The sequence below is a fragment of the Pongo abelii genome, chromosome 7, assembly GCF_028885655.2.
Source record: "Pongo abelii isolate AG06213 chromosome 7, NHGRI_mPonAbe1-v2.0_pri, whole genome shotgun sequence".
Lineage (NCBI taxonomy): Eukaryota > Metazoa > Chordata > Mammalia > Primates > Hominidae > Pongo > Pongo abelii.
This window is the reverse complement of record NC_071992.2, coordinates 44,599,962-44,616,532: the sequence shown is the minus strand read 5'-3', so window position 1 is coordinate 44,616,532 and position 16,571 is coordinate 44,599,962. Positions and strand designations below refer to the sequence as shown.

Below are 16,571 nucleotides of genomic sequence, written 5' to 3'. Positions count from 1 at the left end.
TTCTGATTGTACAGCAGTTTTACCATAAACCTTGCATGTCATTTTCCGATGAATCATGAATAACTCAACCAGACACAGCGTGAGGTCAACAGCAAACATCTGTGCCCTTGGAGGCGGCCTTCTCCCCTTCACGCAGCTGGCTGGCATCAGCTAAACAGCCAGTTACTTAACACACTCAAGCTGTGCACCAGGGCAGGCTGACCAGTGCTTATTGCTGAATATCTTATGCATTAAAACGGGAAGATGAAACCAGAAAAGGAATACAAGGGTTAATTACTAGCTTATTAGTAGTTCCATTTTTCTTCCAAAGAAAACAGTTCTGTTGAGTCTCAGGTGGATGTTGGGTAGAAGCAGGACAGCCAGGCAGCACCGCTTTGAAGTGTGGCTGCAGGGCTTGCGCTCTCCCCAATTCAGCTGTTGAAGCACGGAAGAGACTTCAAAGCCGGCTTGCTGTTGTTCCTGCCAGTGGGGTGTGTGCAATTCCCATCAGTTTGTTTTAAGGAAAAAACGGAGAGGAATTCATCTCCTGTCACTTGCCAGGGTTTGATGCTCATCAAATAACCCACTAGTTTGTAGTTATGACCATCTCTATCTAGTGGACACAAAGAAAACAATTCATTGTATGACTTATGTTTATTTATGTACATTAATTTTACACATCTGAGATAGCCAGTTTGTGTAATTTGTCCAGATTGTGCCACATGTCAGTGACGAGTAAACCACTCCTATTGCTGATTAAATTCACTTGTGGAAATATACAGTAGTTCTCCTAGGCAAAGTCAAGTTTAGAAGATTGTCCCCTTATTGCTCTGTTACTACAACCCATAATTACAACTGTTTACAATCCTTTAGTCAGATTTAAATTCAACATGTAGGAAGTGCACTCAAACTCCTTTGTGAGTTAAGAATTATTCCGTTTGGTCAATTCACTTTGTACTATATATACATTTTTGAACAACACATTTTTAAAAGTAAATGCAATTTCCCTGAATGATTTTATTTGGTCTAAACCTTAATTTCCATTTAAAATGTATATATTTTATTTCACAATAAGGGGAAAAGGAAATACTTGAAGCCATTATTAACTTTTTTTTTTTTCTGAGACGAAGTCTTGCTCTGTCACCTAGGCTGGAATGCAGTGGCGTGATCTTGGCTCATTACAACCTCCACCTCTCAAGATTTGAGCAATTCTCCTGCCTCAGCCTCCTGAGTGGCTGGGATTACAGGCGCATGCCACCACAGCCAGCTAATTTTTGTATTTCTAGTAGAGATTGGGTTTAACCACGTTGGCCAGGCTGGTCTCGAACTCCTGACCTGGTGATCCTCCCATCTTGGCCTCCCAAAGTGCTGGGATTTCAGACGTGAGCCACCATGCCCAGCCAGCTCACTCTTATAATTGAAAATAGCTCTAGTTCAAAAACAGATTCTTTTGACTTATGTGGACAATTAAACTTCCCCACTACTACCCAGTCAGCTTTTATTTAAATAAACATGAAAAATTAGGTAAAAACATTTCATTGTACAGTACAGCATGGGAAAAGATATGAGGCTCTTTAGGAAAGCTTAGCATGCCAAAAATGCAGCAGTAACCAGACAGCAACATTCACCAGTGGCAGTAATACTGCCTCGCCAGTGGTAGCACTACTACTGCAGAGTTGCCAACACCAATATACAAGCATCCATTTATTCAACAGCAGGGCCCCAGTATGGCCTAAAGTAGAGCTACCTGGTAGAAATGAAACGGGGATAAAAACAAACTCACTCCTGGGAGCATAATGAGGAAAAAATCTAGTTACAGAAAGCTTCTAAAAGTAGCACAGGAGTATGCATCATGATGTAGAAAGGACGGTCTACCATACAAGTTCTGAAGAAGCAAAGATCATTAATTAAAGAGCTGCTAACAGAATATTCAGGAGGCTGTGGCAGGAGAATCGTTTAAACCCAGGAGGTGGAAGTTGCAGTGAGCAGAGATCGTGCCACTGCACTCCAGTCTGGGCGACAGACTCTGTCTCAAAAAAAAAAAAAAAAAAAAAAAAGAGCTGTTAACAACAAATTAATCTGTTATTGATCTGACACTTATCACTCACAGAATACAATCAAACAGGAAGTTATTATTGAAATAATAACTTGCATTTTTATTTTTTAATATTGCAAATGGATAAACTCCAGGATTCCCACTTCCCAAGATGTGTTTTTATTTCTCACTGATTGTATCCTGAAGGAATCACAGGTCTTGGCAAGGTCAAGTCACCATCGCTGGTTACACATATCCTGAATATGTGCAGGTTCCCTGTGTCAAGGCCTTTTGAGCCACTTGGAGATGTAATTTAAAAAGGCAAAACAATGCACAGAACAACTGGGGAAAAGTCACAAGTAAAATAATTTTATGCAGACAGAAATGTTTTTAAAGCTGTTCATGATTTAGTAGAAAGAATCAGGAGCTTGAAACAATTACTTCTGTTGCTCATTTTCCGAGGTTTCATTCCAATGAGAGTTGCACACTGTCAGCTTGGTTTTGTGGCTGCTGATAGTCGTACTTTCTTGCTATTCACAACAAGAAAAAGAAGAGATAAAATTAATAAAACTGCAAAATGATTACTACTTAACATTAAATTACAGTCAAGTCATGATTCTCAATAAAGAATTAGTTTTTGTTTGTTTGTTTCAGAGATAGAGTCTCCCTCTGATATCCAGGCTGCAGTGCAGTGGCACAATCACAGCTCACTGCAGCTTCAACCTCTTGGGCTCAAGCAATCCTCCCACCTCAGCTTCCCAGGTAGCTGAGACCACAGACAGACACCACCACACCTGGCTAATTTTTTATTTTTTTGCAGAGATAGGGTCTCGCCATGTTGCCCAGGCTGGTCTTGAACTCCTGGCCTCAAGTGATCCTCTCGCTTCGGCCTCTTAAAGTGCTGGGATTACAGATGTGAGCCACTGCGCCCCGCTAAGTAATCAGTCCAGAATTAAAACAATTTTGTTTCTTTGGAAAAGATGTATTACACTTCATGATCCTCTAATTTCTCAACACTGCTGATGCCCATTTTTATATGCTTATTATTATTATTAATGTATCAGGATTATTCATAGCTTTAAAATATAAACATTAAGCTATTAAAATTTCAAAACTGTATTAATTTTTGAGACAGTGTCTCACTCTGTCACCCAGGTTGGAGTGCAGTGGCACAATCACGGCTCACTGCTGCTTTGACCTCCCAGGCTCAAACAATCCTGCCACCTCAGCCTCCCAAGTAGCTGGGACTACTGGTGGACATCACCACACCCAGCTAATTTCTTTTATTTTTAGTATAGACAGGGTTTCACCATGTTGCCCAGGCTGGTCTTGAACTCCTGGGCTCAAACGATCATCCTGCCTTGGCCTCCCAAAGTGCTGGGATTACAGGTGTGAGCCACCATGCCCGGCCAATCTCTTCTAAGTTTTTTACTAGCCAAGAAAGAGATACTATTTGTTTATGCTACTTAGGGTAGATCCAGATTTTTGTAGCCCAAAGCTTACAACTTCGGGAGTCTTCTATTAAAAAAAGAATTCTGTTGCCTATGTCTTCGGAACCACCAGACTCTGTCAGGACAAAATACATCACGAACACTAAGGACCCATTATGCTGGGACTCATTAAATGTGCAAATCCACACGTGCTCACTGCTTATAAGCATAATGGCCCCCAAAGATGTCTACATCTTATCCCATAATCTGTGCCTATGTTACCTCACAGGACAAAAGGGACTCTGAAGATGTGATTAAGGTACAGACCTTGACATGGGTAGATGACTCTGGATTATCTGCCCAACATAATCAGATGGGCCGTTAAAATTACAGAGCTTTTTTCCTGCCTAAGTTCTGAGAGAAGGAGATGTGGACATGAAAGAATAGTCAGAAAGATGCAATGCTCCTGGCTTTGCAGATGAAGGAAGGGACTGTGACCCAAGGAGTGTGGATGGCCCTGAGAAGCTGGAGGAGGCAAAGACAGGGATTTTCCTTGGAGACTCTAGAAAAACAGAACCATGCAGGCACCCTGAAGTTAGCACGGTGCCGCTGCTGTGGAGCTTCTAACCCACGGAACCGTGAGACAACATGTTCGTGTGATTTAAGCCACTACATTTGTGGTAATTTGTTACAGCAGCAATAGAAAACTAATACACCTTGCAAACAGAAATTTGGATCAGTTTTATTTTATATCATTTCCATCAAAAAAGAAATAAACTGTGGATTTGTAATGTATCTGCTGTGTTACTGAGCATATTACTGACAACAAATAACTTGTTTTGTGTACGTATCAATAAAAACTTAGTTCTTTACTTAGAATTTTTCATACAGAGCTCCTGGCTCTGTACTTTTTTTTTTTTTTTTTTTTGAGACGAAGTTTCACTCTTGTCCCCCAGGCTGGAGTATAATGGTGTGATCTCTGCTCACTGCAACCTCTGCCTCCTGGGTTCAAGCAATTCTCTTGCCTCAGCCTCCTGAGTAGCTGGGATTACAGGCACCCACCACCACACCCAGCTAATTTTTGTACTTTTAGTAAACATGGGGTTTCACCATGTTGGCAGGCTGGTCTTGAACTCCTGACCTCAAGTGATCCACCCGTCTCAGACTCCCAAAGTGCTAGGATTACAGGCATGAGCCATCACACCCGGCCCCCAGGCTCTGTACTTTTTTTTTAAACAATACTTATGTTTCTTTAAAAGGATTTTTTTTAATGTGGTAAAATATACATAACATAAACTTTACCATTTTAACCATTTTTAAGTGTACAGTTCAGTGGCATTACATATATTCGCATTGCTGGGACCATCACCACCATCCATCCACAGAGCTCTTATCATCATCCCCAACTGAACTCTGGACCCACTAAACTCCCTATTCCCCTCTTCTGTAGCCCCAGGCAACCACCATTCTACTTTGTGTCTCTATGATTTGCCTCACGTAAGTGAAATAATCCAATATTTGTCCTGTTGTGACTGGCTTATTTCACTTAGTATACTGTCTTCAAGGTTCATCCATGTGTAGCATGTCAGAATGTACTTCTTTTTTTTTTTTTTTTTTTTTTTTGAGATGGAGTCTTGCTCTGTCGCCCAGGCTAGAGTCCAGTGGTGTGATCTTAGGCCACTGAAACCTCTGCCTCCCGGGTTCGAGCAATTCTCCTGCCTCTGCCTCCCGAGTAGCTGGGATTACAGGCACCCGCCAGTGTGCCCAGCTAACTTTTGTATTTTTGGTAGGACAGGGTTTCACCATCTTGGCCAGCCTGGTCTTGAACTTCTGACCTTGTGATCCACCCACCTCAGCCTCCCAAAGTGCTGGGATTGTAGGTGTGAGCCACCACTCCCAGCCAGAATGTCCTTCCTTTTAAGGGCTGAATAACATTCTATTGTATGCACCACACTTTGTTTATTCATTCATCTGCTGAGGGCTTATGGGTGATTTCCACCTTTTGGCTATTGTGAATAATGCTGCTATGTTGAATTAAGTTATATGTCTTATTTTGAGCCAGTAACACATGCAAATGGTATAAAATACAAAAGGAACAAAGGATAAGTATCTGAAAAACATATTAAACATCTGAAAAAAGTACTGTTTTCATTACTTACTATTTCTAATAACATTTCGCTAAATGAACTCAATTCCAGAAAATCTATTTTAAACATGCATATGTGTATCTTTCAGCACAGAATATACTTACAAATGGAATACATTTCCAGTTGTTGTCTTAAACGAATCTTGCTTATCGTGTCATAGAAGTTGGGCTCTGACAAAGTTTCCTCTGTAGGTGGCACACTGAATATCCTCATAATTCTCCTTTTGTTCCTAAACACAAAATCCATGCAGAAGAGATGTTTATATTAATGTCTATAGAGTTGTAATATGCTTATGATCCTGGTCATCAGAAGCTGTGGTAAAAGGACTTAAATGACAAGACCATTTTACTTTCTATTTTGTCTTTGAGAGCTGCTTCCTTGGCTCAAAGTATTCTTTCTTTCACTAAAAAGTATGAGGCTGTGAGAAAAGTAAGTAGCTGAACACATCCATTTAACACAACAAAGTGAAGTTTCTCCATTGTGATTCTCCTCAATCCTCCAAAAGCCAAATATCCTATGAGAAAATCACAAACAAGAAAACAGCTGATTTTTCCTCCCTTTCATGACATTCAGATAAAGCTAAATGACTGGGCTAGAGAATAAACTGAATGTGAGCAGACCTTAATTTTGGAAAGTAATGAATAAACATATGTCTTAAATACAATAGGATGGCCTTAGTGGAGACATCTTTTTAAAATTAAGAACAGCGTGCCTCTGCTTTTAAAAGAAACATGGGGAGGCAGCGGTGGCTGTTTTTAGAGGAAAGCGGCACCTGCCAGGTGATCAGTGATGGTCAGGGAGCCTCCTCTCACCACCCCTAGAGTTCAGCAGCCAACAGGCCAGCTGCTCCAGGAGGGTTCAGCTGAGATCTGGGCGCAAGTGCGGGCTCTGAATGATTCCTCAGGCCAAACGTAAATTATTTCTGGATTACTAATTACCCTGAACTCTCGAATGCCTTTTTACCTTGGGACAGGATATCTGTAAAGCATGTGTCTGCAGAAGCATCCCAATCTAACACTGCTCTTCCTCTTTTTAAAGCATCCCTGCACCTCCCCCTTTTTACTGTACTTCTGGGAAAGGAGCCAGGGAATGTGGAAAAGCAGTTAAATTAAGCTACAACATCTGGAATTAAAGCAGGAAATACTTATTGAAGATTTACACTATGTGGCACACCAAGGATCCAAAAGTAAAAGACAAAAAAGACATGTTGTGGAATTGACAGACAAGTAATCAGATAAGACTAACACTGTTTAATAAGTGCTATGATATAGTCATGCACAAAAAACAAGGAAAAGCTTATACTGGCTGAAGGGAAATTTGCTGAATAAATAGGAGTCAGTGTTTCTGCATTCAGGGACTTAAGCCAAAAAAATGTGCTCAATGAAGGGTGACAACGAACCCAGGCTGGATGATAAAATTGGGCTATATTAGAAATTGCAGAATTGAGAGTTTACTGCAGCTGGCCTGGGGGCTGAGAGTGGTACTTAACTCTTCATTTCTTAAAGCGATTGGGTTTTCTTTTTTTTTTTTTTGAGACGGAGTCTCACTTTGTCGCCCAGGCTGGAGTGCAGTGGCACGATCTTGGCTCACTGCATCCTCCTCCCAGGTTCAAGTGATTCTCCTGCCTCAGCCTCCCAAGTAGCTGGGATTACAGGCTCACGCCTTCACGCCTAGCTGATTTTTTTATTTTTAGTAGAGACGGGGTTTCACCATGTTGGCCAGGCTGGTCTTGAACTCCTGACCTCAGGAGATCCACCAGCCTCAGCCTCCCAAAGTGCTGGGATTACAGGTGTGAGCCACCGTGTCTGGCCAGCAATGGGGTTTTCAGAGCCAAACCTTGGCCACCAATGCTTGAGACCAGAGTAGACGGTGTCTTTCAGCACTAGAACAAAAATTATAATGAAATTTCTTTTTTTTTGAGGCGGAGTCTCGCTCTGTCGCCAGGCTGGAGTACAGTGGTGCAATCTCAGCTCACTGCAACCTCCAACTCCCTGGTTCAAGTGATTCTCCTGCCTCAGCCGCCCAAGTAACAGGGATTACAGGCACGTGCCACCACGCCCAGCTAATTTTTGTATTTTTAGTAGAGACAGGGTTTCACCATGTTGGCCAGGATGGTCTCAATTTCCTGACCTCGTGATCCGCCCACCTCGGCCTCCCAAAGTGCTGGGATTACAGGTGTGAGCCACTGCACCTAGCCTGATGAAATTACTTTTATGCATTCATTTCATATTTCTTAAACTTGCAAAACTTGTAAATGCACAGTTTTTATCTATCCTGAGAAACAAAAATTTACCTTTTGGCATACATGAAGAGACCGAAGCTAACAAGGATAACTATCAAGTAAACATTGGTGGCTTCATTCCAGGCTTCGTGAACAGTATAATCAATAGAACCATCGTCACCCATCACTCCATAACCCCCAGCCATGGGGCTGTAAGAGAGAAAAGAAAGCAGGGTTTCTTTTAATTAATGATGGTAGCACTGTCTGGAGAAAGGTTGGCAAACATATGGCCTGCTGGCCAAATCCAGTCCACCGCCTGTTTGTGTGCAGCCCATGAGCCAAGAATGGGATTTACATTTCTAAGTGGCACATTTTAAATGGTGCAGTTGGTCCTCTCTGACGGTTCTGCATCCGCATAATCAACCAACTGTGAATGGAAAATATTTGGAAAAAAATACAAATTTTAAAAAATACATTATACCAACTATTTACATAGCATTTACATTGTATTAGGTATTGTAAGTGCTTAGAGATGATTTAAAGTACATAGAGGATGTGCTTAGGTTATACGCAAATACTATGCCATTTTATATGGGGACTTGGGCATCTACGGATTTTGATATCTGAGGGGATCCTGGCACCAATCTCCCAAATACCAAGGACTGCACCTACACAATATTGATTTTGTTTCAAAGCCCACAAAACCTAAAATATTTACAATTTGGCCCTTTAAGAAAATTGGGATAAAAAATAATATTACTAAAAGGACTGAGCTTGAAATGTTATTGCAGTTTCCAAATTGTAACACCCAGAGGAAAGTAACAGAATACTTTAAAACAGAGACTCCACTGGGCGTGGTGGCTCAGGCCTGTAATCCCAGCACTCTGGGAGGCTGAGGTGGGTGATCACCTGAGGTCAGGAGTTCAAGACCAGCCTGGCTAACATGGTGAAACCCTGTTTCTACTAAAAATACAAAAAAATTAGCTGGGCATGATGGCGGGTGACTGTAATCCCAGCTACTTGGGAGGATGAGGCAGAAGAACTGCTTGAACCTGGGAGACGGAGGTTACAGTGAGCCGAGGTCAGGCCGTTGCAATGCAGCCTGGGTGACAGAGAAGACTCCATCTCAAAAAACAAAAACCACAGAGACTCAACACCTGGCTGTGCTGCTACAAAAGTGTTGCACAGCAGCCTAGCAAGGATGTGACAGCCAGAACATGGGTCTCTCACCCCGCATGCCTCCCACACTGGGAAACGTTTAGAGCTTTATCTAGTTTTGGCCTGCTGGGCAAATTTGGTTGAAAGAAGCTATGGGATGAAAAGATACATTTTGCTATTGACACAGCTGTGACATCTACCCTAGGAAATGCATTCTTTGGACATTCCCACAGAAAGTTAGAGTGGTCACAGCAAGTGCATCAAACAGCAAGTAAAAGTAATGACTTCTTCTTTGTGTTTGAGAAGCTAACTGAATTTTTCCTTAGAGAGTTCCTCCCTTGTGTTGGGACATAAAAGGTAAGTCTAAGTAAAATGACCTAATATGTAAAGAAATCCAGAAGTGTTGTTTTAGACACTCTATATACAGGAGAAAAATGGACAAATGTAGGTGATAGTTGCACTGTAGTTTCTGAGAATCAGTCATTTTCTAATACCAAGAAAAACAGTCTAAAAAGTTGTTTGGTGATTTTTTTCCATGCTGCCTACAACAATGAAGGCATTGCAAAAATTCTTTCACTAAAATGTCTTGCAGGAGTCCATGCTGTAAACCTCCAAAGTGTTCATTAGTGTAGATTTGGCCAGCTAGTTAATATATATGTTTTGAGGGCAGAGTTCTTTCTTTTAGCTTGCCTCTATATGAGAAAAATGAAATTTCAGGAGAGGTCTGTTCCTAAGCCACATGGTATGTTTCTGCCTTTCTGACAACTTGTCTCTGTCAGATGTTTGGGGACATACTGTACTCCTTTAGAATAAAATGAGTATCATGAACAGCCATTTAACTTCAACTCTTCACACTGAGGGCAGGAGTGATTTGACTAAAATAACTATGGGTGTCTGCTGAATATAAAGATTTGTCTCGTGAAAATTAGCCAGAGAACAATAAAAACAGAACTTAAGTTGTAAAAATTTGCAGATGCACTATCTAAATATTGTTTAAACACTAGACTATACCCAATTCCTAGATACTGAAGACTGGCTGTGGATTTTTTTGAGTGAGAGGTACAGAGGTATTTGGCATTTTTTTTTTTTTTCTGAGACAGAGCCTCGCTCTGTCACCCAGGCTGGAGTACAGTGGCACGATCTCGGCTCACTGCAAGCTCCGCCTCGCGGGTTCACACCATTCCCCTGCCTCAGCCTCCTGAGTAGCTGGGACTATAGGAGCCCACCACCGCGCCCAGCTAATTTTTTGTATTTTTAGTAGAGATGGGGTTTCACCGTGTAAGCCAGGATGGTCTCGATTTCCTGACCTCATGATCCGCCCGCCTCGGCCTCCCAAAGTGCTGGGATTACAAGCGTGAGCCACCGCGCCCGGCCGGTATTTGACATATTGAGAGTTTCAATTCTTATTCCTCAAAACTAAATTCCAGAGTTCCTCTGAATGTAACTTTATGGTTTATAGTAAGTAATCAGCCTACTTTAGACATGGAAACTTTTGGAAGCCCAGACACTATAACTGTCTTTATAATTTATGGAATCTCAAACTTCATTGGTGCCAAAGTGTAAAATAGCAACAACCACCACCGTGTTTGGCAAAAAAAAAATGACTTTATGTGTCTGATTTGAGATGCTGCAGAAGGCCCAGGACAATTATGCAGCAAGGGAGGCAGCTTTCAGGATTGAGAGTTATTATCAAATTAGGCAAGAAACGGGGAGCCATACAGCACTGGCTACTAGAACATTTCACGGGTGTCATTTATCTGACAAATTACAAAATATTTCCTATTTTCTAATGACAAAATGGATCAGAACCAGGTTAATTTCTTGTTTTAATTTTTCACAAGATTCTGTTCATTTGCCACTCAGTAAATGGTATATTCCTACTCAAAGCGCTACTTCCTCCTGCCCCAAATATGCAGGTCTTTAATTACACTTAGGAAAAAATTTGTAATTACTGCTGACACAGAACGGTAAAATTTTAACGTGAATTATACAACCTATATTATACAACATGATTGGTATGTCATGAGGTCACTCTTCTGCGCTTCCAGGGACGTGCACTTGAGTTATTTTTAGGAGTGTAGTTGTGAAAGATTTGCAGAGGGGAGGCCTTTCCCGCCCAGTCCTCAATCATGATCAATGGCATGACTTTGTAAGGCTGCCAGGAGTAAGGAGTGCTCTGGTCCTGAGTCACAGTACAGACTCACAGCCCACAGGCAGCCTGAACTATGACCCCGTCCCCTCCTCCCCGGCATGCCACAGTGTAACCAAGTGTACACACATACACCTGCTGCGTGCTTACTGCATACCACCACAGCCTTCCTCTGGAATCTAAAGCAAGACACCTTTTTTCACATTTTCCTGTAATGTAATGCTTGAACTATTTCAGTAAGGAGAGGCTAGGATGGGCTGAATTAAGTCTCAAGTAAACATGAGTATATAAAGTTGCCAATATATTACAACTGGGGGTTGGTTTTAGATTGACAAACTTTTAGGACGAGAACTACTCTCTTTTTTTTTTTTTTTTTTACAAAAACAGGGTCTCACTCTGTCACCCAGGCTGGAGGGCAGTGGTGCGATCTCGGCTCACTGCAGCCTCGACATCCCAGAATCGAGGGATTCTCCTGCCTCAGCCTCCCAAGTAGTTGGGAATACAGGCAAGTGCCACCATGCCTGCGTAATTCTAATTTTTTTTTTTTAAAGACGGGGCTGGGGTGGGGGTCGTCTCACTATACTGCCCAGGCTGGTCTCAAAACTCCTGAGCTCAGGCAATCCGCCCGCCTCAGCCTCCCAAAGTGCTGGGATTACAGGCGTGAGCCACCGTGCCCAGCCAAGAACTACTTTTTCTAGGGACTAGGTCACTGTATCATAAGCTTTAAAATCTGTGTCGTGATTTTGGGTTCCTGATGTCATGTCCAGGTGGTTCTAAAATTGACCACCGCTTGTCATCGTGCCTTGAATGTTATCATTTTTGTCTCTCACTTAGAACTTTGTTACTTTGATACAAATTCACATTGGAACCACTTAGTTCCTACAGTCCCTTACAACAAAATCCTCTGCATCAAAAAACGGGATTTCTTTCTCTCATCCCTCTGAAACACTAAAGGCTTGGTATCCTGAAGCCGAAGGGTACATACAAGCTCACAGCCTTTCACCCAACATCCAGGAAAGCAATTCACAGGTGCTGGGCAGTCCACAGAGTCACTGAATTATCCCAACAACCCTGCTGGGCGGCACTAAAGCTCCATTTTACAGGAGAAGAAACTGGGGTGGCGGCGGTGGTTATATAACTTGCCCAAAGCCACACGGGCCAGGGCGTGGAGGCGCGGGGCTGTTACACACACGACTCCCAAACCTGAACTCTTCCAGCCTTGGCCCCGATCCTGCGAGACCTGCTCCTTCCGGAAGAAAGTCAAGTGGAGCAGGGAGAAAATGTAATCTTCTCCCAGGAAGCAGCCCGGGTCCCGGGGCGGCGAGGCTCTAGGGACGTTTCCGCCGCCCGCAGGCTGCGCGTGATTCAGCCTCAACCCTCCCGCTGAGCCCCCGCCGCCCTGGCAGATGGGCCGCCGCAACTGGCCCGTGTGCGCTTCCGGAAGCGGGCGACTCGCAGCTCCACGCGACGCCGAGGGGCTCCGCGCAGGGACCGGGCAGGTGCTCGGAGCTTCGGGGACCGCACAGGACCGAGGGCAGGCGGGCGGCGACCCCCCTTACCCCCGCGTCCGGGGCGGGGCGGGCGGCGCGGGGCGGGGCCGGGTGACGCGGCCCCGCCGGGCACCGGGAGAAGCGGGGACGCGGGACCACTCACGCTGCCGGCTCCGGAGGCGGCACGCGGCCAGCGCTGCTCCGCTCCGGGGCTTTTTCCCCCGGAGTCGGGGCCGGGCGCGCGGGAACCGGTTACCGAGCGGACCTGGACGCCCTCTGCCTTCGTCATTTCCTGCCGGCCGGTCGGTTTCCGGATGAAACGAGGAGCCAGGTCTTTTTTTTTTTTTTTTTCCTTTCCCCTTTTCAGTTTTTTGAGCCGGAGAGACGCAGCGGCGGCCCCAGTGCCGCCCCCGGGCGCGTGAGTGGAGCCGGGCTCCTTTCCCCTCCCGCGCCGCGACCCCCGCCCGGGCTGCGCGCGCCGCCCCCCGCGAGCCCCCGGCCCGACTCCCGGGCTCCCGCGGGTGGGGGCCGGGCTGGCGGGCGCCGGCGGGGCTCGCGGCGGCGGCGGGTTGCGTCCCCCGCGCCTGCTGGCCCACGTGGACCTGGCCGTCGCTTGCCGTGCGGCGCCTTTGCGAAAACTCGACGGAAGTGGCAGGGACTGGGCATTACCTGCGAGTGCCTGGCGCCTCCTGCTCCGCTGTGCGCGCTTGGGGTGGGACTCGGCGGGGGAGGGGTCGTGTACGTTGTCCCACCAGGCGCGATGAAGCCGGGCAGCGCAGAGGATTTCTTTTTTGGTCTTGAGAGCATAGAGTCCCTTTTCATATTCACGTGTACTCTTAAGAAAGCGTCTGTTCTCCAAACTGGCTTTCCATTCTCCCCTTCCTAAATGGTGCGTGGCTGACACCGTAGTGTTTTCAAAACTGGATATGGCCAGGATGCTATAGCATTGTCAGTGTAAGTCCCTTTTGGGTATTGTTATTTAATTGTGTAGTGACTTGACAGAAGTGTTTCCCAGCTTGACATAAATAATGAATTTGCATAGGATTTCAGCATCAGTATGGAAGTGATCGGATGTCAGTGGTTGGTGTCACCTTGCAAATAAATGGCCACTGGTCCACGTAGTTCGTCTTTACATTTTGAGCAAGTTTTCTAGGACCAGCTGACTGGTAATTGTAAGTCACATGAAACCCTGCAGAGATGAGAGCTAACATTGAACACTTCTTAACAAGTTTTCTATTCTTTGTTTCGTCTGTTACAATTAAACTCACCTTTGTCTAGGGTAAGACCATTACTTTACGCAATAACATACTAGCTTAATTTACGGTATTTGTATATATTTATATATATTGTATATACATAATCCTACATATAATTGTATAACATTTAGTTTGACTCTAAAGTTGGAAAATGAGGAAAATAACAGGTGATGTTGAGTACTGATTGTTTGCCGGGCCTGTGCCAAATGGTGTGCATGCTTTATGTAACTTAATCTAAAAAAATTTGAATACGTGAGTTTGATTTCAGTGTGTCCAAATGTGAAACGTGTACGTTATTGTTATTGTTTTGTTTTTTTTGAGACGGGGTTTTGTTCTCGTTGTTCAGGCTAGAGTGCAATGGCACTGTCTTGGCTCACTGCAACCTCCGCCCCCCGGGTTCAAGCGATTCTCCTTCCTTAGCCTCCCAGGTAGCTGGGATTACAGGCGCCCGCCACCACGCCCAGTTAAGTTTTGTATTTTTAGTAGAGACGGAGTTTCACCATGTTGGCTAGGCTGGTCTCGAACTCCAGACCTCAGGTGATCCGCCCGCCTCCGCCTCCCAAAGTGCTGGGATTGCAGGCGTGAGCCACCGCGTCCGGCAAACGTGTGCATTAAATGCTTGTTTATGCCTTTGTAAAATAAGAGTGTTGGCAATATAAAATGTTACCCATAGAGTAAATTAATGTGTTTTTGAAGTTGGAAGATGGCTTTAAAATTCATAGAAGTACAATTAGTTCCTTTATTTAGGTGCTGAGTAGTTTCCAAAGCCCAGTGTCTCTTATTTATCAAAGTTTCTATTATATAACATTGTCACCCAGTGAACAGGCTATGCTAGGACATTGGAAAAAGGTAAATATTGAGAAAGCCCTAATGGTCCTTTCTTAAATGGCCCCCTTTCCATATTTAATTTCTAAGTGACATTCCTAATTAAGGGTAAACAAACAATGAAACAAGGCTAATTTTCCAATACCAAACTAAAAAAATAAAAAACAGTGGACTGGCTATTACTTTGTTGATGAGTCTAGCACAGTTTTACTGGGCATTTAAATGTTAAGGATGTTATTTACATTGTAGGTAGTTGTGAAAGATTTGTGTGTCTAAGTTTTTAGTTTGCCTTTAAATGTCTTGAACATATGCTTAGTAATGAGTCCAGTACTTTGTGCATTAATAGTACGTTTTTTGATTGGATTTAATTGAATAGTTTTGGCTTCCTTAATTTTCTTTTGAAGATAGAATTTAATGATTTGTGTAGGCATAACAGTTCCAATTAACAATGATTCCGAGATGAGTGTAGGGTTTAACTTAACAGTTCAGATTTTCTTGGGAGTTGAAAGGACTGGAGAGTTGGATGTGTGTCTTCTTTGTGATTAAAAAAGCATACTGGAACTTAGCTATCAGAAGATTCTGGTGGTCCATCTTTGGGAAGAGGAAAAGATTAAGAATGCTTTGCTAGTCAGTATTTACAGAGGGTTTTTTTACTTAAAGGCGTTTTCTCTTTGGGGAGGGGAGGAGTTGAGAGTTGTCATTAATAGAAGGATCTTAGAATAAAAAAGATGTATACATGTTTTCCTTTGGAGTGAATTTGTGACTGGAGATGGGGTTTCACTGTGTTAGCCAGGATGGTCTCGATCTCCTGACCTCGTTACCCGCCCTCCTCAGCCTCCCAAAGTGCTGGGATTACAGGTGTGAGCCACCGTGCCTGGCCTATGTGCTTTTTAAAGATGGAACTGATTTAGAATGCAGTATATTACAGTACATGAAAAAATTTCGGAATTTCTGTATGTTTGTCACTGTTGGAAAGCCATAGTGAGTGTAATAACAGCATTGGCTCCTGTTCATAAGGCATTTAAATGATGTGTTTCCTATGACAGGAAGACAAGCCTTTCTCATTCCTTCAAAATTTGGCTGTCAGATAGAGTGCCCTTTAAGCTCCCTGAATGCCGGGACTTCTGTTTCACTCATTGTCTTTTCCCTGGGGCCTAGAACAGAACCTGGCAAACTGAGAGTGCTACATAAACCTTTGCAGAATGAGCACTTTCCCTGGGGAATCCTCTCTCCACTTTCCACTAGTGAAGATCCCACCTGCCTTTAGGTGCAAGGCCACTCCAGCCTGACTTTCTCTGCAATCTGCAGCCCACAATGACTCTTTGAACATTAACTGTGTATACCACACTCTGTGACAGTGAATCTTTTGTAGCTTTATATTGATACATGAGTGTTTCATGTATTTTGTTTCCTTACCCAAAATATAAGCCCTTCAAGGCTACAGGATGTCCTATTTTTGAGAATTGCGTTGGTATCCAGTATAATATATAATATTGTATAATATCTATAATATGTAATATATGTAATATGTAATATATGTTATATATTATATATAATATACATGTATATATACAGAGTAGGTTTATATTTACCTATTAAATGAATGTTACATACCATGGGGAAACATCAAAGATACTCAAAATGGTAGGTAATATTTTAGTTAGGCAAACCTAGTGTACACATGTGAAACAGTATTTGGAGCTAAATAAAATAAGAGTTAATACTTACGTCGTGCTTAAAATGTGAACCTCACAACAATCCTTTGAAGTAGGTACAAGTATTTCCTCATTTTTCAAGGAAGAAATGGAGACACAGCAAAGTAATTAAGTTTGTTGCTGTAGATCGTACCGGAAATCATAAGTAGGCAGTCTGGCTCCAGAG

The 16,571-nt window shown here is 43.4% G+C and overlaps 2 protein-coding genes across 12 annotated transcripts in view; one reads left to right on the top strand and one right to left on the bottom strand.

Moving 5' to 3' along the window:
- Positions 1–617: 617 nt before the first annotated feature.
- On the bottom strand, positions 618–13,313 carry SMIM19 (small integral membrane protein 19). 6 transcript variants are annotated; one of them, XM_024250557.3, is made up of 5 exons: positions 12,323–12,441; positions 8,168–8,239; positions 7,885–8,022; positions 5,696–5,820; positions 618–2,544 (listed from the first exon to the last, which is right to left on the bottom strand). In XM_024250557.3, the coding sequence occupies exons 2-5, from the start codon at positions 8,227–8,229 to the stop codon at positions 2,480–2,482; spliced, it is 390 nt and encodes a 129-aa protein (XP_024106325.1). In that variant the 5' UTR covers positions 8,230–8,239; positions 12,323–12,441; the 3' UTR covers positions 618–2,479.
- SLC20A2 (solute carrier family 20 member 2) overlaps positions 12,434–16,571 on the top strand; it is a 126,270-nt gene continuing 122,132 nt past the window's right edge. Inside the window, exon 1 of one of the 6 annotated variants that reach the window (XM_009243766.4) lies at positions 12,434–12,618. The gene's annotated coding sequence lies outside the window, so the exon portion shown is untranslated. Of the gene's footprint in view, positions 12,619–12,736; positions 13,028–13,473; positions 13,564–16,571 lie in introns of those variants that run through there. The other 5 variants (XM_009243763.4, XM_054561527.2, XM_054561526.2 and 2 more) reach the window with 5 other exon arrangements.

Excerpts from the sequence above, each read along its gene's own strand:
- SMIM19 (XM_024250557.3), bottom strand. The coding sequence starts at position 8,229 with ATGCGGATGCAGAACCGTCAGAGAGGACCAACTGCACCATTTAAAATG. Across the intron at positions 8,023-8,167 it reads AAAATGTGCCACTTAGAAAT|CCCCATGGCTGGGGGTTATG; the intron begins GTAAATCCCATT and ends TCTCTCTTACAG. Across the intron at positions 2,545-5,695 it reads ACTGGAAATGTATTCCATTT|CAAGAAAGTACGACTATCAG; the intron begins GTAAGTATATTC and ends TGTTGTGAATAG.